This window comes from Elephas maximus, chromosome 2 (genome assembly GCF_024166365.1).
Source record: "Elephas maximus indicus isolate mEleMax1 chromosome 2, mEleMax1 primary haplotype, whole genome shotgun sequence".
In the NCBI taxonomy this organism is placed as follows: Eukaryota; Metazoa; Chordata; class Mammalia; order Proboscidea; family Elephantidae; genus Elephas; species Elephas maximus.
Genome location: NC_064820.1, coordinates 201,902,455 through 201,925,868, shown reverse-complemented (window position 1 = coordinate 201,925,868; position 23,414 = coordinate 201,902,455). Strand labels below are relative to the sequence as shown.

General features: G+C 45.1%; 1 protein-coding gene across 1 annotated transcript in view; it reads right to left on the bottom strand.

The window, feature by feature from the left end:
- The window catches only part of MAML1 (mastermind like transcriptional coactivator 1), a 48,183-nt gene that overhangs the window by 11,932 nt on the left and 12,837 nt on the right, over window positions 1-23,414 (bottom strand). Inside the window, exon 2 of the mRNA XM_049874543.1 lies at window positions 53-1,468. Within this exon, the coding sequence (XP_049730500.1) occupies window positions 53-1,468 (1,416 nt within the window). The remainder of the gene's footprint in view (window positions 1-52; window positions 1,469-23,414) is intronic.

The window sequence follows — 23,414 nt, the reverse complement described above, 5'->3', positions numbered from 1 at the left end:
GCCTCACTCATGTATCTGCTGCATGTAACAGAAAGCGAAGCCACCTATTTACCTGGCTAGGTGGAACCAGGGACCTGAAGGGTACATTTCCTGACTTTGGTTTCATAAGAAACAAGGGGTTCTGCTCGCTGTTCAGGTGAGGCAGCTGCTGGGGTAGATAAGCCAGCATGGCTGCCTTGCTCTGGCCAGGCCCGGGGCTTCCTTGCCCACAGTCTGCTTTGTAATGAGAAAGGGGTTTTGTATTGCCATAGTCTAGCACAGGCCCTTGGTTATTCACGGAGTTCTGATTCAAGTTACTTGGCGGCTGGTGACTCAGCAGGTTCACATGGCTGGGCTGGAGGAAGGGGCCTCCAGGCCGAGGGGAGCTCTTGTTCACACTGGGCATCATGAGCAGTTTGGAGTTACTGAAGTCTTGCTGGTAGCTGGGAGGGCTGGCAGGCTTCTCGATGGGATAAGGAACATCTAAGGGACTGTGGGAGGGCCCTGTCTGCGGCCACGTGGACATCTGGGCTGGCGCTGGGCCCTGGGCGGCCTGCTGTGGGTTCTGGAGCATCTGTTCACGCTTCTGCTTGGCAGCTATCTGCTGGAGCTGGTGGGCAGAGGACAGCTCTGTGCCCCCTCCTGTGCCCTGGCTGGGCAGCACCACACCAGAGAGGGCTCTTTGTGCATTCTGGGTCTGGGCTGATGATGGCATCAGGTTCACACTGGGATTCTCCGCCCCAGGCTGACCAGAAGTGTGGAACATGGTCTGAGAGGACCCAAGGCTGGTGGAAGCTGTGCTCACAGGGGCAGATGAAGGCCCCATGAAGGTCTGTCCTGCAGACCCAGCTCTTACTTGTGGAGAGCCTAACTGTTCTTGCTCAAAGGCTGCTGGGGAGAATTCCGTCTTAATATTAATGTCCTGTGCCAAGGGCGTCTGTGTGTTAGAACTCGAAGACTCAGGGTCCTTCTTTTCTTCAAAGTCTTCGTTGAAGAGATCCTTCATGTCTTCATCAGGCACTGACCGATTCAGCTCCTCAATGAGCTCCTTCCACTCCTGTTCATTCAGGTTCAGGTCAGGCATGAGGTTGCTTTGTGATATGGAGCCCCCAGCCCCAGCAATCATGCAGGGAAGGTCGTCGACAGGCTCCTGCTTCAGCTCTTTGTTCAAGCTCATAGGGAAGGAGTCACTGGGGTTACTGCCTCCATTCAAGTGGAGGCTCGAGTCAGCCAGACACTTTTTGTTCACAGAGTCAAGGGCCAGTGAGTGCTTCCCGCTGGGCTGGAGGGCATCTCCCCCAGGAGGTTTGTCAGGCTGCCCCCGGGGGGAGGCTGGAGGCAGACCATTGGCAGGGACAGCCACTCCAAGAGGGGCTTCCCGGCGTGTCTTCTTATGCCCAGGAAAGAGGTCTCCATAGCCATTCGGCTGATCGCCATTCTGTGGGGAGGTAGCACTATCGAGATTCCTCTTCACCGTATCATGTAGATGCTGAAAAACATTGAAAAGAGTGACTTACACATGCAACATCATATATCAAGTCCTCTCTGCCTAGAACATTAACTTAAACCAGGGGTCTCCATCCTTTAAGTCCTGCCATTTCCATCTTCCACTCCTGGGCATGTACCTCCATTTTCCCTTACAGCTTCACCTCTCTCCTACTCAAGTTCCTGTGGCCTCCTTCACCCCTTCTACACCTGGTAGCCAGTCAGTTGGGATGCTCAGCAGTGGGAAGGCAATCCCATTCAATCCAGTAAGTCAGTGCCTGGACTTCAACGTGCCCCCAGGAAGGAGGTGTTCTCCCTTTGCAGGACACGGCTACCCAGTAGACATCTTGCCTGACGGGCTGTCCAAGAATGGAGCCAATGAAGAAAGAAAAAGCGTGGAAGGACACACATACATTTAGAGGACATCATCTGAGTCCTAGATCTAACTGTGCGAGAGACCAGTAGTACCTCCGGACTTTTCACTTACGGGAACCAATAAATTCTTTTTCATGGATAAGCCTGACTATTTTTCAGGTCTTGTTGGATGCTGATCACAAATACTGGACCTCTATATTTTGACACAGGCCAGTTTTTACGCCCCTTCCAGCCTTTTTAGGCTCCCTTCCTGGGGCCATTTCTTCCTCCCGTGCCTTTCAGCCTTTGTTCTTCCCCCATCCCCCCAGCTCCTGAGCATCTCCCAGCATATTCTGCTGTGCCCACTTCCGCTTCTGGCTACTGACCCTTACAAACCTACCACTTCCTATCAAGACCAGTCATTGCACACAATCCTGTTTGGCCTGGCACCACTTTTCTCTGCTTCCCCAGTTCTCTCCTTAGCTAGATTCATTCAACTAACCTTATTAAGAATTTACTTTGGTTCTGCATCCCACTTTGGTGAGTGGCATCTGGGGTCTTAAAAGCTAGCAAGTGGCCATCTAAGATACATCGATTGGTCCCAACCCACCTGGAACAAAGGAGAATGAAGAACACCAAAGATACAAGAGAAATATGAGCCCAAGAGACAGAAAGGGCCACATAAACCAGAGACTCCATCAGCCTGAGACCAGAAGAAGTAGATGGTGCCCGGCTACCACCAGTGACTGCCCTGACAGGGAACACAACAGAGAGTCCTTGACGGAGCAGGAGAAAAGTGGAATGCAGAACTCAAATTCTACAAAAAGACCAGACTTAACGGTCTGACCGGGACTGGAAGGAGCCCAGAAGACATGGCCTCCCGTCTCTCTGTTACCCCAAAACTAAAACCATTCCCCAAGCCAACTCTTCAGACAAAGACTAGACTGGATTATAAGACATAAAATGATTCTTGTAAAGTGTGTGCTTCTTAGCTCAAGTAGATACATGAGAATAAATGGGCAGCTCCTGTTCAGAAGCACAATGAGAAGGCAGAAAGGGAAAGGAGCTGGCTGAATGGACACGGAAAATGCAGGGTAGAAAGGAGAAGTGTGCTGTCACAGGGAGAGCAACAAGCATTACATAACAGTGTATAAGTTTTTGTATGAGAAAACAACTTGAACTGTAAACTTTCACTTAAAGCACAATTAAAAAAAAGAAAAAGTCTGCTTTGTACCAGGGACTGGTGCTATGGGGACTGTAAAGACAAACAGGTGGCCCCTGCTCTTCATAGGCTTCCAGCATGCTAGGATACAGGACATATCCAGACACTGCTACAGAGTAAGATAAATGCTCTATGCAATAATTTAGACATAAGCACCATGAGAGTTCGGGGCGGGGGGAGAGTTTGAAGAAGAGAATATGATGGCAGGGAATGGGAGGAGAGAAGGTGGTATCTTCCCACTATTTCTCCAGCCTCATTTTCAGTTGTCACCAACATGATTCCTCCCCCAACTGTAAGAGGAGCCAACTCTCATCTTCTGAACAAGCAGGGTTTCCTTCCTATGTTTACTTTCATTAAATTTTTTTGTACTCATCCCCCATCTGATTCCATCCCTCCCTCCACTAACCCCAAATAACAGCTTCTAATTATTATCTTTAAATAGACTTTCGAGGAGTCAGTGAGCAGCATGCAGCACTTTGCGCTGTTGTCCTCTGGCTGCAGAAAAGGGCAACACTGACTCATTACCACCTGCCAAAGAGCCCGAGGGCAGGACCTCTCTGAGCCGGTATATCCTGACCCTCCATCAGCACCACATGCTCAGCAGTAAACTAAGTGCTGGATACAAATGTGCAACAAGTAAGGGAATAAGAGGGCAATTGTCTTAACCTCTAAGACCCAATTCTATGGTCCATTCTTTTTTTTTCCCCCCCCCCACTTTAAGATTTTCTTATTTCTTAACTGTACCAAACCAAAACCAACTGCATGGTGTTTTATAAATCCTGACTGAGTCATTATTTCTTTAAATCCGTATCTGAGTGCCTAAGTTATTAGTCTCAGAAAAATTTAGGAATGTCAGACAAATGGACCTGCAGGGCATGGGTTAACTACATATAATTCTAGGACCCAGTTCAAGAACACCCCCCTGCAACCGAAGAACTTTCAAGTCGGTTCCTATGCTTCCTACTGCCACCTAGGGGCGAGAGGGGGAAAAGAATCATGTTCCTAAAACAGTCTCTTTATAAAATCACTGTTTTGAAGTTTCTTTTACAGAAGGTAAATTCATACAAATTTAATATGAGAAGGAAATAGAAATGAGGGCTGTTTTTCTTGAATTTTTGTTATTTTTATTATTTTCCTTTTAGAAAATTATTTGTTCTACAGTACCAGATCTGGGCTCCAAACCTAAAGGTGAATTTTACATTTTCCTAAGGAAGATGGAAACTGAAGAGGTCGAGGCACTAGAAGAGTCAGCTGGTTGTCCCAGATTAGAAACAGAATCCTTCTTTGCCCTAACAATTATAAAAGCTACCACTCCCTCTTTCAATATCCACATTCAAACAGCTGCAGACAAGTTCCTAAGTAACAACTCAATTTTGCAATGCCAATTGGCTTTAGCCAAAGGAAACACCCGGCCGTTTTTTCAACTGCTTACAAAGTTTAACTGGAATGATGTAGGTGGGGGCAGGGGGTTTGGAATGCGGTGGCCCTGGCAGATTTTTAAACCTGGAGCATTTGTAGGAGTGCCTGATATGTGCAGGGTGCTGCAGGGGAAGGTAAAGATGAGTAAGTCTTGGAGCAGATGTTTACAACAGAGATGGGAAAACGGCCTGAACAGATAAGAAGTTATATAACAACAAGCACAGTGGGTGCTATAGAGCAATATAAGGCTGGCTGCTATGCATAAACTCATGAGCCTGCTCTGAACAGATCTGGACTTCAGAATGCTCAGCTCAGAGGAGTCTGGAAACTACTGTGGGGTCTTGGTGCACAGGGTTTCAACAGCATCAGGCTATCCAGGTCTGGGAGATGATTGATTGGTCCAAGGTCATTTCCTTTGTAATGGGGTTTTGCTGGAGAATACAGCGTGCCTGATGGTAAGTCGGAGGGTCTGGTGCACTCACAAAGTCCCGGTCTCCCACAAATGCACCCTGGCAGTCCTGACTCCTATCCTAGCTTTTGCCAGCTCCCTTACTAGGAGGCCTCTGCTCCAGGTGTCACCTGCCACCTTCTGCTCTGGATAGGTAACCACTGCTGCTGAGTTGATTCTGACTCATGGTGACCCCATGTGTGTCAGAGTAGAACTGTGCTCCATAGGGTTTTCATTGGCTGATTTTTTGGAAGTAGACTGCCAAGTCTTCTTCTGAGGCGCCTCTGGGTAGACTTGAATCACCAACCTTTCAGTTAACAGCTGAACACGTTAACCATTTGCACCACCCAAGGGCTCCACTCTGGCACAGAGGCCCTGGGATATCAATGCTATGCTAAATCAAGATGGAGTTAGCCACACCTTGTGGGCACCAGATGAGCGTCCTTGCCACTCCTTCTTGCCACACTAGCCTTATAGGACAGTCCTCACTTAATCTCCGCTTCCTCCCTCTTCAACCACCCACTGCTGAAATTCCAGTGTGCTTTGTGATCAGACTCACAGACAGGATAATACCTGTACCCTTCCACTCTCAGTTAACAAAGACAGCAGCATCTCTCTTATCAATGCTCCTTACATATTGGCAGCCACCTGGGGTTCCTGTTTCCTGCCCCTCCTCACTAGGAATTTGCTTTTCCTCCTCCTCCCTCCTCTGTTATCCTATCAGCCAAACACCACCCATTTCCACCACTCAGAGCTAGCACTCATTCATTGCAATTTGGCTTCCATCTTCACCATTCTGGGAATTGACTGATTGACTGGATGTGGGGAATAAAACAAAGGGAAGCATTAAGGATGACTGCTTTCTCCAAGGTTACCAATGATCTTCATGTTGTTCAACGAAATACATATTTTCAGCCCTTTCTTTCTCTTCTCTCTAAAGCACCTGCCACTTAAATATTCCTTCCATCTTAAAGTTCTCTTTCCTTACATTCCTTTACCACATTCTCTGCTCTTCTTTTCTACTTTCCGCATTGTTTCTTCTCAGTCTTCTTTGAGGTCTTCCCTTTTCTTGCCCTTTGATTTAAATACTGGAGTTCTCTTCTCTCCTTGAGTGATCTTACTCAGCCCCATGTCTTCGAATTCCTATGACCGAACACCACACACAGAACAAACTCAGACTACTCTCCAGGGACAAAATGCTGATCTGTCCAGCCACTGCCCACCTCTCCCACCTCCTTTCACTGCACGTAACTACTGGGCACCATGCTTAAGTCACTCTAGTCTTCTCACAGCTCCTCAAATGTGCCTACTCATTCCTGTTTCAGGGCCTTTGAGCTTGCTCTTCTCTTTGCCAGGAACAGTCCTCTTGGCTCTTCCCAAGGCCAGCTCCCTTCATAATTCAGGTTGCTTGTGTCCCTCTGGCGCAAGTGTTTATGAGCTTGACTACAAACTGAAAGGGCCTGGCCTGGAAAACCCTAGTTTTCAACTTCTACTGTGCAACATATGGGATCATCATGAGTTGGAATCTACCCAACAGCAACTGGATTTTTTTTTTTTTTTTAATGTCCTCAAAGGCATTCCTGGATAACCTACTCTGCAATGGCCTCCTCCCCCCAGTCACTATCCTATCTCCTTGTTAATCCCCCACTGGAGGCACTCAATACCTAGAAGAGTGCCTAGCACAATTTGTGCATGAACGTACTATCTCGAAATCACTCATCTGGGCAGAGCTCCAGAGTCCTGTTTATTCAACTACCTATTGTATGTCTCCACCTCGCAATCTGTTTTCCTTTTCTCTGTTCCTACCCCAGTAATGTCACATAAACTAGAAGCCAGAGCAGGTACTTTCTTCCCTCCTTTACTCCCTGTATTCAACCAGGAACCACGTCCTTCTGAGTCTACCTCCATAACATTTGACCCTACTCACTTCTCTCCATTCAATAACACCAATTTTTCCCATTTGACTTATTTTAACAGTCCCTAACAGTGGTCTTGTTGCAATCCCCCGCCCTCACTCCCCCACCTATCTTCCACACTGTGGTCAGTGATCGCTCTAAAAGGCAAATCTGATCAGGCCACCCTTTTCCTAAAGTCCTCCAGTGGGTCCTCTCACCTTCAGGTCTTCAGAATCTAGAATCTAGAGCTGGGCCTCCAGGTCCTCTGGGTCAGGCACTAGTAACTCTCCAACCATATGTTTAACCACTCCCATGCTACACTTTAGGGATGTGGTGCACGGGAACTCCTCAACGGTCTAGGTGGAAACATACCACATTTTTTAAAGTAAACACGGTCAAATACTGGCAACTTCAACCTAATGCCTATACTAGTATCTAACGCATCTCTGTGTCACTCTTTCAGCACCCTGTACATACACTCAGAGGGCCCTCAGGAACCCAGACTATGTTGGGAAAGACCCTCTCCTTAGGTACGGGTGGATCCATTTTCACGCATACATCCAAGGTTCCAAACTTTAAAGAAATTATTTGAGGAAAAACACGTCAAGTAGCAATAAGTTTGTGATAGGGCACGTTGGTGACCTAGTGGAGAGGCCGTGCTGACCACTCAGAACTCAGTACTACCTGTTGATTCAAGTCTCAGGAAACCTTCACAACAACCCTGGGAGAGTACCACTGTTCCTGTTTTGTAGCAGGTGGAACTCAGATCCTTACATGAAGTTTCCTGATATTTGAGCATGCCGAGGTTTGGAGAAGGCACCCCCGTAGATGTTGGGGGCCCACTGCCCCTCCCCGCAGCCCTACACTTCACCTGTGTCAGGCTGGTAACTGTGCCCAAATCAATCCTCATTCTGAGTGTAAAACTAAAAGAGGAGTCTGAGTATGAAATGCAAACAGCTAAATGAAGTGAGTCAGAATTTCAAACTGTGAGAAGAGGAGCACCCTCCCCTAGGCCAAGCATAAACAGCCCCAGCAAGGTGTCGTTACCAGAAAAACTGGCTGTGCTATGATGAAATCCCACACAAATGATTCTTTGTAAAATATTTAAAGAAAAAGAACTGTATATAACCTGCTACTGAAAATTCTCACTTTAAGACATTTGTCTTAATAGTTTAAAACAGTCACTGATTTGCAATACAAATAACCTAGCACAGTGAGTACTAAAGACATCTATACACATCATTCCTTATCACTGAATCCTCTTGTCAAGGACATATACAGAAATGTCAAGTTACGAGGAATGGATTTTCCAGAAAACTTTATAGTATGGTGCTTAGTCACTTTTACCATCATGTATTTTTTTAAACTTTTTACTTTGAAATAATTATAGACTCACAAGAAGTTGCAGAGATAGTACAGTGAGGTTCTGTGTACCCTTCACCCAGTTTCTCCTAATGGTGGTTATTTTAGATAATTATAGTATAGTATTAACACCAGAAATATGCCATTAGTACAATGTAGGTGTATAGTTCCATGCCATTTTATCACATGACCATCACTTTTTTGATAGAAAGATTTAAAAAAGAAAGAAGGAAAGGGAAGGAAGGAAGGAAGGATGTGTAAATATTCTTCCTCCATGATTCAGGGTCAACATTATAAAGCAGGATGTTGAACTTTACACTTTATACTGAGCAACAAAATGGCCTAACAGATTGATCCTTATACTTGGCAGGCAGTCAGTATACTCTCTTTGCTATATAAAAACCAATTTGGGAAGCCAAATGAGGCTCAGAAGGTTGCTTGATATACATGAAAACAAAGCAGGCTATCGCTAAACTGGCTGCCTGACCTTGGTTAAGACAAGTTTCATTTGTTGTTGTCAGATGCTGTGGAGTCAGTTCTGACTCACAGCGACCCCACGTACAACAAAACGAAACAGTGCTCAGGGTTGGGCCATCCTCACAATCGTTACTAAGTTTGAGCCCATTATTGCAGCTACTGTGTCAATCCATCTCACTGAGGGTCTTTCTCTTTTCCAATGACCCTCTACCAAGCATGATGTCCTTCTCCAGGGACTGGTCCCTCCTGATAACATGACCAAAGTATGTGAGATAAAGTCTTGCCATCCTCACTTCTAAAGAGCATTATGGCTGTGCTGCTTCCAAAACATATTTGTTCCTTCTTCTAGCAGTCCATGGTATATTTGATATTCTTCACCAACACCATAATTCAAAGGCATCAGTTCTTCAGTCATCCTTAATTATTGTCCAGCTTTTGCATGCATATGAGGTGACTGTTTATACCATGGCCTCAGTCAGGTGCATCTTAGTCCTCAAAGTGACACCTTCGCTTTTTAACATTTGTTATGGATTGAATTGTGTTCCCCAACAATGTATGTCAACTTGGCTAGGCTATGATTCCCAGTATTGTGTGACTGTCCATTTTGTTATCTGATGTGATTTTCCTACTGGTTGTAAATCCCGACCTCTATGACTTTAATGAGGCAGGATTAGTGGCAGTTATGTTAATGATGCAGGACTCAATATACAAGATTAAGTTGTATCTTGAGTCAAATCTATTTTGAGATATACGAGAGAGAAGCAAGCAGAGAGATGGGGGAACTCATACCACCAAGAAAGTAGTGCCAGAAGCAAAGTGTGTCCTTGGACTTGGGGTCCCTGCGCTGAAAAGCTCCTAAACCAGGGGAAGATTGATGACAAGGGCCTTTCTGCAGAGCCAACAGAGAGAGAAAGTCTTCCCCTGGGGCTGGCACCCTGAAGTCAGACTTCTAGCCTCCTAGACTGTGAAAGAATAAATTTCTCTTTGTTAAAGCCATCCACTTGTGGTATTTCTGTAATAGCAGCACTACATGACTAAGACAATGCTTTAAAGAGGTCTTTTGCAGCAGATTTGCCCAATGTAGTACATCACTTGATTTCTTCACTGCTGCTTCCATTGGTATTGATTGTGGATTCGTGTAAAATGAAATCCTTGACAACTTCATTATTTTCTTCATTTATCGCAACGTTGCTTATTGGTGCAGTTATGAGATTTTTGTTTTACGCTGAGGTGTAAGCCGTACTGAAGGCTGTGGTCTTTGATCTTCATCAGCAAGGGCTTCAAGTCTTCTTCCCTTTCAGCAAGCAAAGCCGTGTCATTTGCATATCGGAGGTTCCTCCTCCAATCCTGATGCCACGTTCTTCTTCATATAGCCCGCATTCTCGGAGTATTTGCTCAGCACACAGACTAAGTATGGTGAAAGGATACAATCCTGATGCACACCTTTTCTGATTTTAAACCACACAGTATTCCTGTATATTCTGTTTGAATGACTGTCTCTTGGTCTATGTATAGGTTCCACATGAACACAATAAAGGGTTCTGGAATTCCCCTTCTTGGCAATGTTATCCATAATTTGTTATGATCCACACAGTTGAATGCCTTTGCATAGTCAATAAAACACAGGTAAACATCTTTCTGGTATTATGTGCTTTCAGCCAAGATCCACCTGACATCAGCAATGATATCTCTCATTCCATGTCCTCTTCTGAATCCAGCTTGAACTTCTGCCAGTTCACTGTCAATGTACTGCTGCAAACGCCTTTGAATTATCTTCAGCAAAATTTTACTTGTGTGTGATATTAATGATATTGTTCTGATAATTTTCGCTTTCTGTTGGATCACCTTTCTTTGGAATGGGCACAAATATGGATCTCTTCCAGCCAGTTGGCCAGGTAGCTGTCTTCCAAATTTCTTAGCATAGATACATGAGCATTTCTAATGTTGCATTCATTTGCTGAAACATTTCAATTGGTATTCCATCAGTTCCTGGAGCCTTGTTTTTCACCAATGCCTTCAGTGCAGCTTCGACTTCTTTCTTCAGTACCATTGATTCTTGATCATATGCTATCTCCTGAAATGGTTGAACATCGACCAATTCTTTTTGGTACAGTGACTCTGCTTTCCTTCTATCGTCTTTTGATGCCTCCTGCATCATTCAATTTTATTTTGCCCTTAGACTCCTTTAATATTGTACCTTGGAGCTCAAATTTTCTCTTCAGTTCTTTCTGCTTAAGCAATGCTATGTTCTTCCCTTTTGGTTTTCTAATTCCAGGTCTTTGCACATTTCATCGTAATACTTTACTTTGTCTTCCTGAGTCACCCTTTGAAAGCTTCTGTTCAGCTCTCATCATTTCTTCCATTCACTTCAGCTACTTGACGTTCAAGAGTAAGTTTCAGAGTCTCTTCTGACATCCATTTTGGGCTTTTCTTTCTTCCCTATCTTTTTCATGACCTTTTGCTTTCTTTACGTACAATGTTCGTGATGTCATCCCACAACTTGTCTGGACTTCGGTCATTAGTGTTCAATGCGTCAAATCTATCCTCGAGATGGTCTCCAAATTCAGGTGGAATATACTCAAGGTTGTATTTTGGCTCTTGCGGACTTGTCTTCCTTTTCTTTAGCTTCAACTTGAACTTACATATGAGCAACTGATGGTCTGTTCTGTAGGTGGACCCTGGCCTTGTTGTGCCAGATGATACTGAGCTTTTCCATCATCTCTTTCTACAGATGTAGTAAATTTGATTCCTTTGTTTTCCATCCGGTGAGGTCCATGAGTATTGCCACTGTTTATGTTGTTGAGAAAGGATATTTGCAATAAGTCATTGGTCTTGCAAAATTCTCTCTCTCCTATGTAGTTTTTCTATCACCAAGGCCGTATTTTCCAACAATCCTTCGTTTCTAACTTTTACATTCCAATCACCAGTAAGTATCAATGCATCTCGATTGCATGTTTGATCAATTTCAGTCCACAGAAGTTGGTAAAGATCTTTAATTTCTTCATCTTTGGCATTAGTGTTTTGTGTATAAATTTGAGTAATAGTCATATTAACTGGTTTTCCTTATAGGCATATGGATATTACCCTATCACTGACAGCGTTGTACTTCAGGATTGACCTTGAAATATACTTTTTGACGATGAATGAGAAGCCATTTCTCTTCAATTTCCGGCATAGTAGATCATGATTATCTGATTCAAAATGGCCAGTACCAGTCCATATCAGCTCACTAAGGTCTAGGATATCAATCTTTATGTATTCTATTTTATTTTTAACTTCTAATTTTCCTAGATTGATACTTCATACATTCCACTTTCCAATTATTAATGGATGTTTGCAGCTGTTTCTTCACATTTTGAGTTGTGCCACATCAGCAAATGAAGGTTCTGAAAGCTGTACTCCATCCACATCATTAAGGTTGACTCTACTTTGAGGAGGCAGCTCTTTCCCAGTCTTATTTTGAGTGCCTTCCAAACTTAGGGGCTCATCTTCCAGCACTATACCAGACAACGTTCTTCTGCTATTCATAAGGTCTTCACTGGCCATTTTTTTTAAGAAGTACATCACCAGATCCTTCTTCCTAGTCTGTTTTAGTCTGGAAGCTCCACTGAAGCCTGTCCATCATGGGTGACCCTGCTGGTATTTGAAATAGCAGTGGCATAGCTTCCAGCATCACAATAACACGCAAGCTACCACAGTATGACAAACTGACAGACAAGTGGTAGATATTCCACTTAGGATCTGCCTTCTTGGCCTGGGTTTGATAACCTAAGTTCCACCCAGCTTTAAGAATCCACACTATTATACTTCTAATTTCAATTGTTACCCCATACAGGGAGATGTTCTCAGGAGTTCATACAGTAGTCATTACCCAATATTTTGCTATGTGCCAGACACTGCCCTATAAAATAATGGTAAATAGAGTAGAAGTCTTTATTCAAATGTTCACTAAGTTTTTTTTTTTTACTATATTCTAGGCAGAACAATACGCATTGGGGATAAAAAGATGAATACAACATAGTTCCTGCTCCCACCCTGTAGGATGCAGTGGCAAAGCCAGAAAAGAAGGCCCACACTATTACTGGAGGGAAGAGAGGGGAGTATAGGGTGGCAGGGAAGACTTCTTAGAGAACGGAACACTAAATCAAGTCTTAAAAAACCCTAGAGTCATCCCAAAGAAGGGGGGAAAGGCATTCCAGCCTGAGAGGCAAAGGCAGGTATGCCCAAATCAGCACTGAGTGGACGGACACAGGGTGGTAAGGAGCAAAGAATTAGGAATTTAATGTTGCTGAAATTGCTGGGTAGTACAAATGGTTAATTTGGAATTGGTTAATGTGGCTCCTAACTGAAAGGCTGGAGATTTGAGTCCATCTAGGTGCCTCAAAAGAAAGGCCTGGTGATAGATCTACTTCTGAAATATCAGCCACTGAAAATCCCATGGAGCACAGTTCTACTGACATTCATGGAGTCGCCATGAGTTGGAAGCAAATGGACAGCAACTGGTGGGTGGTGGTGGAACACTGCTGAAGGGGAAAGGGCACAGCAGGGAATGTTGAAAGATGAGGCAGAAGAGAGGGTGGGAATGCATCATGATGGTCCCAAAATGTTAATTTAACAGAAAATTTCAAAATACACAAAACTAGATAGAACAATACAACAAATCCCCATATACCCATCACCCAACTTAAACAACTACCAGTGTTTGGTCAGTTTTATTTCATTTCTACCTCTCTAAAAACCAAAACCAAACCAGCTGCCATCGAGTCAATACTGACTCATGGCAACCCCATGTGTGTCAGAGTAGAACTGTGCTCCACAGGGTTTTCAATGGCTATGCATTTTCAGAAGCAGATCACCAGGAAGTTCTTCTGAGACACTTCTGGACAGACTCCAGTAGCCAACCTCTTGGTTAGCAGTACAGTGCTTAATCATCTGCACCCTCCCATCTGGGACTCCTTTGCTCTCCTAAGCACTGACAGATGCTCAGTACCTTCCACCTTTTAATCCCCATTCTATTCTACATATCATTTAGCAGTGTTAAGAACACACTTAGACCTGGTTTGAATCCTGGTTCAGTTGCTTAATGATGATGTGCTCACTGGAAGATTACTTAAAAACTTTGGTTCCTCATCTCAAAAAAAAAAAAGGAAAAAAGTGGTAGGAGGGAAGACAGCCACTTCCTGGGGTGGTTGAGAGGGATTTCACTTCCATCTACTGAGCACCTGTTCAGCTAATTTGCTTCCGTCCCTTTGCAATACAGCATTAGAGTGTCTTCCAAGGCTGGTTTCTGCTGCTTGGCCATACTTACCAAGGTAACCTCCTGGTTCTTAAATCCAAGGGACGCTTTTCACACTGTATTGACCTGACCTTTCTAAGGCACTGGACACTGAGAGCCACTCCTGCCTTCTCTGCGCGTCCTCCTCCACGAGCGCTCCTGAAACCATTCTCTAGACTTGCTCCTGCCTCCAAGGCCGCTCTTGGCAGGTGGCTGCTTCTGCCTGCTCTTCAAACAATGATGCCTGTGGGGCCTTCATCCCTTCCCACTGCTACCATCTCCCCAGGTAACCCCTCCACACTCATGGCCTTCTCCACACCCTGTGGTCCAGCACAGAAGAGGCACTCAAATATTTACTATTTCCTATGTCTTCATTTTTGGTGCCAGACCTCTCTCCTGTGCTCCAGATTCACATATTCAATTGGAAACTGAAAATCTCCATGTGGATGTCAGGCAGGTGCTCCTAACTGGGCTCTCTACCTTCTTCCCCAAATCTGCCCCTTCCTCTCAAGCTCCCTGACTCAGTGCACGCAGTCCTCAACTACTCTGGTGAATTGGCATTCAATTCTGCCAATTATACCTTCTAAACCTCTCTCTGGAGAACTCCCTCCATGCTACCCCCATCTTAGCTCAATTCCTCACTATTTTACCTGGGTTACTGAAATAACTTAATCTGCTTCTACTTCCTCTCTGTTCTAACCCACTGTGTGCTGTGAGGGATCACTTTCATGTGGCTTTTCTTGCCATGGTTTTGTAACTCCCACCCAAGGGATTAGGTGGGAATTATACAAATAAGGTAATTGTGGTCCACCAACAGGATTAGATAGCTTGCTCATAATGCAAATAAAGTTCATGGCATCCATGTGGGGGGTGGAACCATGCAAATTAGATCTATGGAACCCTAAGGAAGGGATTGGTCAGTTTTGCCATTCCACTAGGCTTAAAATGAGCCATCCCAGAGGCAGAAGGAGAGGATCTCACCACCACCAAAGAAGAGCCAGGGGCGGAGCACATCTTTTGAACCTGGGATCCTTGCACTGAGAAGCTCCTGGAACCAGGAGACCAGGAGAAAGATCTGTGACAGCATGGCGAGAAGCAGCAACAGAGAAACAGTGGCAGCAGAACCAGGAGACCGGCAGAAGATGGCCAGCCCACGGAGTGACAAAGCTGGGGGTCTTCGGGAAGGAGGCTTGCTGGTGGACTAGGGTGCTTCCGCGCACTTGGTGGAGCTAGGTTTGCCAATCCATGGAGCTAGAGCTGAGGCCGGAGTTAAACGGAACTACTTTCAGGACTGAGAATACACCACCCTCACCTCCAGCCTGGCAACCTCCTATTAATCCTTCAAGATTTCACTCAAACATCAGCTTCTCATTAATACTGTTCCCTGACCCCCCCCTGCCCCAGCTCCTTATTCTACCCCCAGTACTCCAACAGTACTTTGCACGTAACACTTAAATCTCGTGTTCATGAACAAGCACTCACAGGTATTCACTGACATGTCTCCACGTCTCCTCCTTCCTGAAGGACAAGAGTTTTGTACTGTTCATCCTCAGCTCCAGGTCCAATGCTGAGCAAGTTATAGAAACCCAGGGACTGACCATTCATGGAATTAATCCTACCTTCCTCATCCCTCCCCCTTCTTGGTCACTATGCTGTTCTGTATCTTCGGTGATACCTGTCTTTCAGTTTCTTGGGCTTGCTCTCTGCCCCATAACAGCAGACATGCTCCAAGAATTGTGCTGCACTAGCTTACTAACTGTAACAACCTACAAGGCAGGTACTGTACTATTGTCTCTAATTTAAAGACAAAGATACTAAAGCTTAGAGAAGTTAAACAACTTGGAGAGTAAGTGTTGTACGAGGATTTCAACACAGATCTATTTTACTCATAGTTGTTTCCAAAAATCCAACTTACATGACTCCGTTAAACATGTCTCTTTGAGAGGGAAGCATCTCTCCTCACAAGGGATAATTCCCTTCAGCTGTACCTTCTTATTCTCTCTGGCCTTGCCTCATCTAAGACTTTTCCCCTTCAAAATTCTTCCCCTCCGCATCTCAAAATAACTGCAATCTATTTTGTTCTACAGCCGTTGTTCTCAAGCTGTGCCCCCAGACCAGCAACAACAGCATTACTTGAGAATGTATTAGAAATGCAAATTCTCAACCTACCCTTAAACCCACCTAATCAGAAACTCTGGGGGTGGACCTCCAGATGACTCTGATGTACACTCACGTATGAGAACCACTGTTCTAGTGGCTTCTTTCAAACTTATGCTTAATTTCACATTCTAAAAACAACTTAAACGAATATGCTTCTCAACCCATTACCCACCTCAGCAGCTGTCTCACTCCCTTGCCACTGCTTACTTGAGAGTATCAGTCTCTTATTACTTTCAAGTCCAGAACATTCACTTAAATTCTGAAACTCTTTTGATCAGCTAGGCACCCTTTTCCCCTTTATAAATAAGAAAATTGAAACTGAGAGTTTAAATGACTTGTCTAAATGATGGATCTCAGGGTTAAGTCCAGCTTTTCTTCTATCAGAAGTTAAGGAGGAAGATGTCAAATATTATCAAATGCAGCAGAGAGTAATAAAAATTAAAAAAGTACTAAAATTGTCAAGATAACTATTATTAGCAAGAATGGTTTAATTAGAAAGAACGATTTAACAGTAGTGAATATAGAAAGGAGATTGTCAGAGGTCAGAGAGAAAGTAGAGCAGGCAGGACCCCGGCCCCCAAAACATACACATCCACCTCTCTCCTAAGAAATTATTGTTGTTAGTTGCTGGCAAGTTGATTCTGACCCACGGTGACCTCATGTGTGCAGAGTAGAACTGCTCCATAGGGTTTTCAAGGCGGTGACCATTCAGAAGCAGCCTGCCAGGCCTATCTCCCAATGCACCCCTGGATGGATTTGAACCATCAACCTTTCAGCTAGTAATAGCTTAACTGTTTGTGCCACCCATGAAATATCAGTATCTGGGATTTAGGTGAATCAACTGTAGTTATTATAAACTTTTCTGCCCTGTAAAAATGGCTCGGAGGCAGTGTCTGACTTCCTCCAACTTCACCAGGGGGAAGAAAAACCAAGGATCAACAGCACAAGGCTGACTCCCATAAGATGGAGGCCAGGTAAGCCTGATCTCTCGGCCATCTCTACCAATTCTGATACCAACTGTCCCTCCAACAGCACTCTCTACTGGGTTCAATAATTCATTACAATGGCCACAGAGACCTCAGAGTAGACTCACAACCATTGAGTTTATTAGGGACCAAACCAAAAACCAAACCCAGTGCCATCGAGTCGATGCTGACTCACAGCGACCCTATAGGACAGAGTAGAACTGCCCCACAGAGTTTCCAAGGAGCGCCTGGCGAACTGCTGACCCTTATGGTTAGCAGCCGTAGCACTTAAACCACTACGCCACCAGGGTTTCCTCATTAGGGAAGCAGCAGTTAAAATTCAGTCTCAAGAACACTAAGGATACAGTTTTTCCATCAGGACAGCCTCTTCCCAGCTGTGCTCACAGGCAGGCCTCTCCTGAGTCTCTGCCCAAAGGCACTCAGCTTTCTCTCTCCATGGGCAGGGAAGCTCAATGTGCCATCTCCAGCTGCCAGGTCTCTGTTGCCAGGTCTCTCCTTCCTTGGTGGTGGTGGGCTCCTCCCTGCTTTGGATTTGGCTTTCTTTTAAGGCAAAACTGACCGATTCGCTTGGTCAGCCACAATTACCCTATCACACAATCACCTGGGTTGGAGTTACAAACTCATGGCTGGAAAGGCCACACATAAAAGTAATTAACCCCACCGCATGTCCTATGATTGTGAAGTGACAATGAGACAAGAATTCCACAGACCGAACAGGACATTAAAGAGTGTCTAATAAAGTGCTAAACCCACTACAGTAAAAACCTGCTTATCATTGGACAGCACTAACAAATATAATGCCAGCCACAAATGTGAGCTAAATATGCAATTAAAAATTTTCTTACAGTCCTATTAGAAATAAAAAGAAACTAGTGAAGTTAATTTTAATAACAAATTTTATTTAATCCAGTATGTTATCATATAAACATGTAATCAATATAAAAATAGAGATATTTTACATTCTTTTTTGATCCTAAGTTTTCAAAACCCAGTGTGCACTGTACACTTTTAGCACATCTCAGTGTGGACTAGCCACATGTCAAGAGTTTAACAGCTCTATGTGGCTGGTGGCAGCTGTACTGGACTGCACAGATTTAGAAACTAGCCTGAGACATAAGTTTTCAGGACAGCATGGAACACAAAAAGAAGCACCCCGGAGCTCCTGTCTGGGTTTTGGCAGCAAGCTCCTCACAGCCCACTCTGATTTTCCTTTCTTCCAGCCTCATCTTTCTCCATGTGTCAGTAACCTGGAACTTCTTCAACGTATGAGGTACCTTTGGGACCCTGCTCATGTTGAATCCTCTGACTGAAATACTTAGCCTTGTCCTTCCTTTCTCCTAGTAAACTCTTCATTCTCTCACTCTTTTGATTCAGTAAGAATCTGCTGAGAGTCTACACTGAGCCAGCCACTATCTGTGCCCTGGGAATACAAGAGGGAACAAAACAGACAAAAATCTTTGCCCTCATGGAGCCTAGCTGGGAAAATAAACTCTAGAAAAAATGAAGCAGAGAAAGAAAGGGAGTTTGTGGGGCTTATGACGATCAGTAAGGGGCTCCAGAAATGCTTCCCTGAGTGTGTGAAGTTTGACCAAGAATCTGTAAGAGATGAGAGTCAGCTATCAGGCCCAGAGAAAGACAGTGCAGAGGTCCTGAGGTGGGAGCATGCCTGGTGTCTGAGGACCAGCGAAGGTGAAGGAGTCAAAGGGGGGAAGGGCATGAAGAGATGGTGCCAGAGGGGAGATTGGGGGAAGGGAAGTGTGCAGAAAGGAGCAGTGTTCCAGACGACGTAGGGCCTGTGGGCCATGGTTAAGGGCTGGCCTTTTCCTCAAGTGAAATGGAAAACCGGTGAAGGGGGTCTGAGCAGAGGAACAAGATCTCTCTGGCTGCTGTGCTGATAGCAGCCTGTAAGAGGGCTAGGGTCACAAAGGGAAATAATAATAAAAAAAAAACAACCCAAACCCACTGCTGCAGAGTCGATTCCGACTCATAGCGACCCTATAGGACAGAGTAGAACTGCCCCATTGAATTTCCAAGGAGCGCCTGGTGGATTCGAACTGCCAACCTCTTGGTTAGCAGCTGTAGCACTTAACCACTACGCCACCAGGAACTAACTAAAAAAAAAAAAAATTAGGAGGCAATCATCCAAGGAAAAGGAGCCCTGGAGGCACAACAGTAAACGCTCAGCTGCTAAAGGAAAGGTTGATGGTTTAAACCCACCCACGGGCTCTGCGGGAGAAAGACCCTGCAGTCTGTTCCTGTAAAGACTTCCCATTGCCGTCGAGTCTATTCCAACTCACAGTGACCCTATATGACAGAGGAGAACTGCCCCATAGGGTTTCCAAGGCTATAAATCTTCATGGAAACATACTGCCACATCTTTCTCCCAAGGAGCAGCTGGTGGGTTCGAACCAACCAACCTTTCAGTCAGCTGCCTGGCACTTAACCACTGTGCCACCAGGGCTCCTAGAAAACTCCATAGGGCAGTTCCACTCCATCACATGGAGTTGCTGTAAGTCAAAAATCAACTCAATAGCAACTAACAACAATCCAGGAAAAAGAAATGAAGATGACTTAGACCAGGGTGGTAGTGGAAGAGGTAGTGAGAAGTGGCTAAATTCTGGATACATCTGAAGGTGGCACTGACAAGATGGATTGGCTGTGGATGTGGTGGAAGATCAGGTGTGGCCTAAGGCGCCCAGTAAGTGATATGAGCTGGTATTAGCAAGGCTGGGCATGCCAACACTGTCCTAGTGGACTCTTAGACCAGCCAACTGTGGGGAGGAGGGCTGTGGATACACAGGCTAAGGGGGGTGGTGGGCATCCCCTGGCACTCGACAATAGACAACACAGAGTCTTCCTCAATTTCCAAAGGTGGCTACAAAGTGTGTCACTGGCTCCCCCAACTGCCCCTGGCTTTTTGTGCCACCTTCCACTGTGGCGCTCATAACACAGCACAGGGTTAGACAGTCTTTACATCTGACTCCATTAGCTGTGAGGCCAGGTCTCGGCCTCACTTATCTGTCTCTTCAGCACCCAGCGTGGTACTGGAGTCATCATCATTATCCAGTAAAGAGGATGGCCAGCTCTTCCGGCAGAAATCCATAAATTAATAATCAGGAGATTAAAAACAACAAACATTAAAAAGGAAAAAAAAAAAAAAAAGAGGAAATCTCCTAAACCAGTGTTGCCGTTGTGTGCTGTTGAGCCAATTCCAACTCACTGCTACCCTGGAGGACAGAGCAGAACTGCACCATACGATCTCCTAGCCTGGAGGCAGATCACCAGGTCTTCTCCCCACAGAGCCACTGGCGGGTTCAAACCTTCAACCTTTTGGTTAGCAGCCAAGTGCTTAACCATTGCACCACCAGGGCTCCTTCCTAAACAAGTAAAAGCTACCATTTATGAACACCTATTCTGTGCCAGGCGGAAAGCCCTGCAAAGCAGGTATTGTTACCACAATTTTACGGGTAAGGCAACCAAAGCTTGGTGAGATTAAGTAGTGTGAAGAGGAAGATAATCAGAGGCGACTTTAGCTCAGAAACGATGTCAGTGTGTGGGAGGCCTGGGGTAAGCATCGGACAGACAGCTGCTCATATCTTAACAATCCTTGAAGGTACAGAGAATATGTGCGAGAACATGAGCTGCAAACATCCACCTGCAGCTGTGCTACAGCTGGGGTAATACGCTGCCTGCTATAATAAAGCACAGGGCTGGTACAGTAGGCAGAATATACAAAAGTTCTCCAGTCTGCACACATGTACTCATGTTGTATTGTTGTACCACAGAACCAAACTTATGAAATGGATTCTGTGATGGTTAAGGTTGGCTGGGCCATGATTCTCAGGGGTTTGGCAGTTCTGATGTAGGTAGTTGGTCAGTTATGTAATGATGTAATCACTTGCATGAAGAGATCTGATATAATGCGATTACCTCCATGATGAGATCTGCAATGAGCAGCCAATCAGTTGAAAGGGAGTTTCCTTGGGGGTGTGGCCTACATCCAATATAAGCATGGGCTTTTTTGCAAAGCTTGCTGGCTTTTGCTCTACTCCAGATCTTGCATTTGGCTCACCATCAGGTGAAATCTCTTTCTTGGGACTTGAGCCAGCAGCCTGCCATCTTACTTGCCAATCTTAGATTCATCAGCCTCCACAGCCAGTGAGCCAGCAAACCTACTGCCTCTCTCTATATACACTTCACTGATTGTGCTTCTCTAAAGAACTCAGCCTAAGACAAATTCTAAGGTTTCTCTAATAAAAAAAACTTAGGATAAAACTTTAGAAAGGTTATGCTCTCGAGCTGAAACACAATCTAAAAGCCTATGTGAGAAGGAAATCCTAATGGATCAGTACAACACTAACTGCACCTCAGACAAGGTTCCCAAGGGGCTGCTGCTCTACACCTTTGTAGACTTGGGGCTATGGGATTAGCTTTGCTGACGTCACGCTACTACTTTTCTGCCACAATGATGCCCACATTAATAAATCCAACTTATCTACAGCCCCAGGCAAGGTAAGGGCTCTCTGGACCCGAGCTTAGTGAACGGAACCACACAAACCAGGCACTCCTGGTCATCCCTGATTCCCCTGGCACCCTCTCCCCACCCTCAATCACCATATCCTGTTCATGTCACCACCTCAGTAACTCCGGAATCTGGCCTTTTCCTTCTGTTTCCACACTGCAACTTTCTAGTTCCTCCTAACCATTTCTTGTCTAGAGCAATATAATAGCATTTTAACTGGTTTCCCTGCTACCAGCCTTTCTCTACCACCTGTTCCCACCCCGTCTGTCCTCCATACCACTGCAAAGATGATCTAAAGCACAAACGTGCTCTCATTTACCATTATTTAAATCCTATAACTGGCTTTCTACGGTACACGGAAAGAATCACGTGCAGGCTCCTTGGCATAGTGTGCAAAGATTTCATGATCTGACCCACTTACCTCTCCAGGTTTACTGCAGCATCTATGTACCCTTCTATTTTATCTTTGCAATTGAAATTTTTTTGCTGTGGAAGGCATAACACATGCATGTATATAACAGTACAGAGTAATAATAAAATGAGCACTGTGTACCCACTGCTCAATAAACAAAAGAACCATACTTCAGAACCTCAGTACTCAAAGTGTGGTGCTGACCAGAAGAATCAGTATCACCTAGAAGGTTAAAAAAATGGCGACTCTCAGCCCTGGCCTCCATCTGCATTTTAACAAGATCTCCAGGTAAATCATATGCTTATTAAATCTGAGAAATACTCCTCACAAGCAGGAGCATCCCCTCTCTTCACCTCCCCCTAGAGATAACAACTATCCTGATTTTGTGTTAATTGCTTTTTTTTTTTGTACAGTTCTACCACCCTCACATTCTCTATCCATAAAGGATAGTGTCTAGATTTGAAAAAGGAACACGAGCACACACCAACTGTGTAAGCCCTCTGGGTGGAGGCTCCAGGAGGAGTGAGATGGATGGAGTCTCTCTCTGTGCCCAAGTCTGACCTCCGTTTCTCTGGAAGGTGACAAGGCTCTTCTGCAGAAGCCGTGAGCAAGGTCACACATGAGTCTTGGAAACACGGGGCTCCGCAGAGGTGATGTATGGATCAGGTACTTTACAAACATCAGAAATACGGTCAGAGGGAGTGGGCTGCTCTGCATTTTCTGTCTCTAAGCCCATTTAGGCTCACCACAGCCTGCCTACCTCTAGCTCTCAGGGGGGCAGCCGGAAACTTCTGAGAGGGATATGCATGTCCTCAGAGAAGCATGGAGGGAGAAACCCTCATCAGCACATGGCCAAGACAAGCCAAGTGCAGATGGGAATTTGGGCCCAGCTCTCCCCGGCTTCCGATCCTTGGGTGAAAAAGATTGCTCCACGGATGTGGGTTCTTGGTGATGACAGCTAGTCCCTTGGGTCACACTGCTACAGGATGGCTCAGTTGTCCTTCACACTGGTGCAGGGCTGTCATCCTCGGACAGCCTGTCACCACCCTCCAAGGGATTTTCTTCCCATCTCTGCCCTGTTGGGTCTCCCATTTCTTATATCTCATGTCTTCCTCTTTCTCGATTTACTCTTTCACCCTCCAGAACCTTCTTAAGAAAGGTATGTGACAGTTATTTTTTTTTTACCTTTAATCTTTGAAAATGACTTTATTCAATACTCTTGTTGTATAGTTTAGCTAGATACAGAATAACTCCCCTCCCCCCCGCAAAAAACCAAACCATTGCCATCAAGTTCATTCTGACTCAGAGTGACGCTACAGGACAAAGTAGAACAGCCCCATAGTTTCCAAGGCTGTAAATCTTTACAGGAGCAAACTGCCACAGCTATCTCCTGCAGAACAGCTGGTGGGTTTGAATCG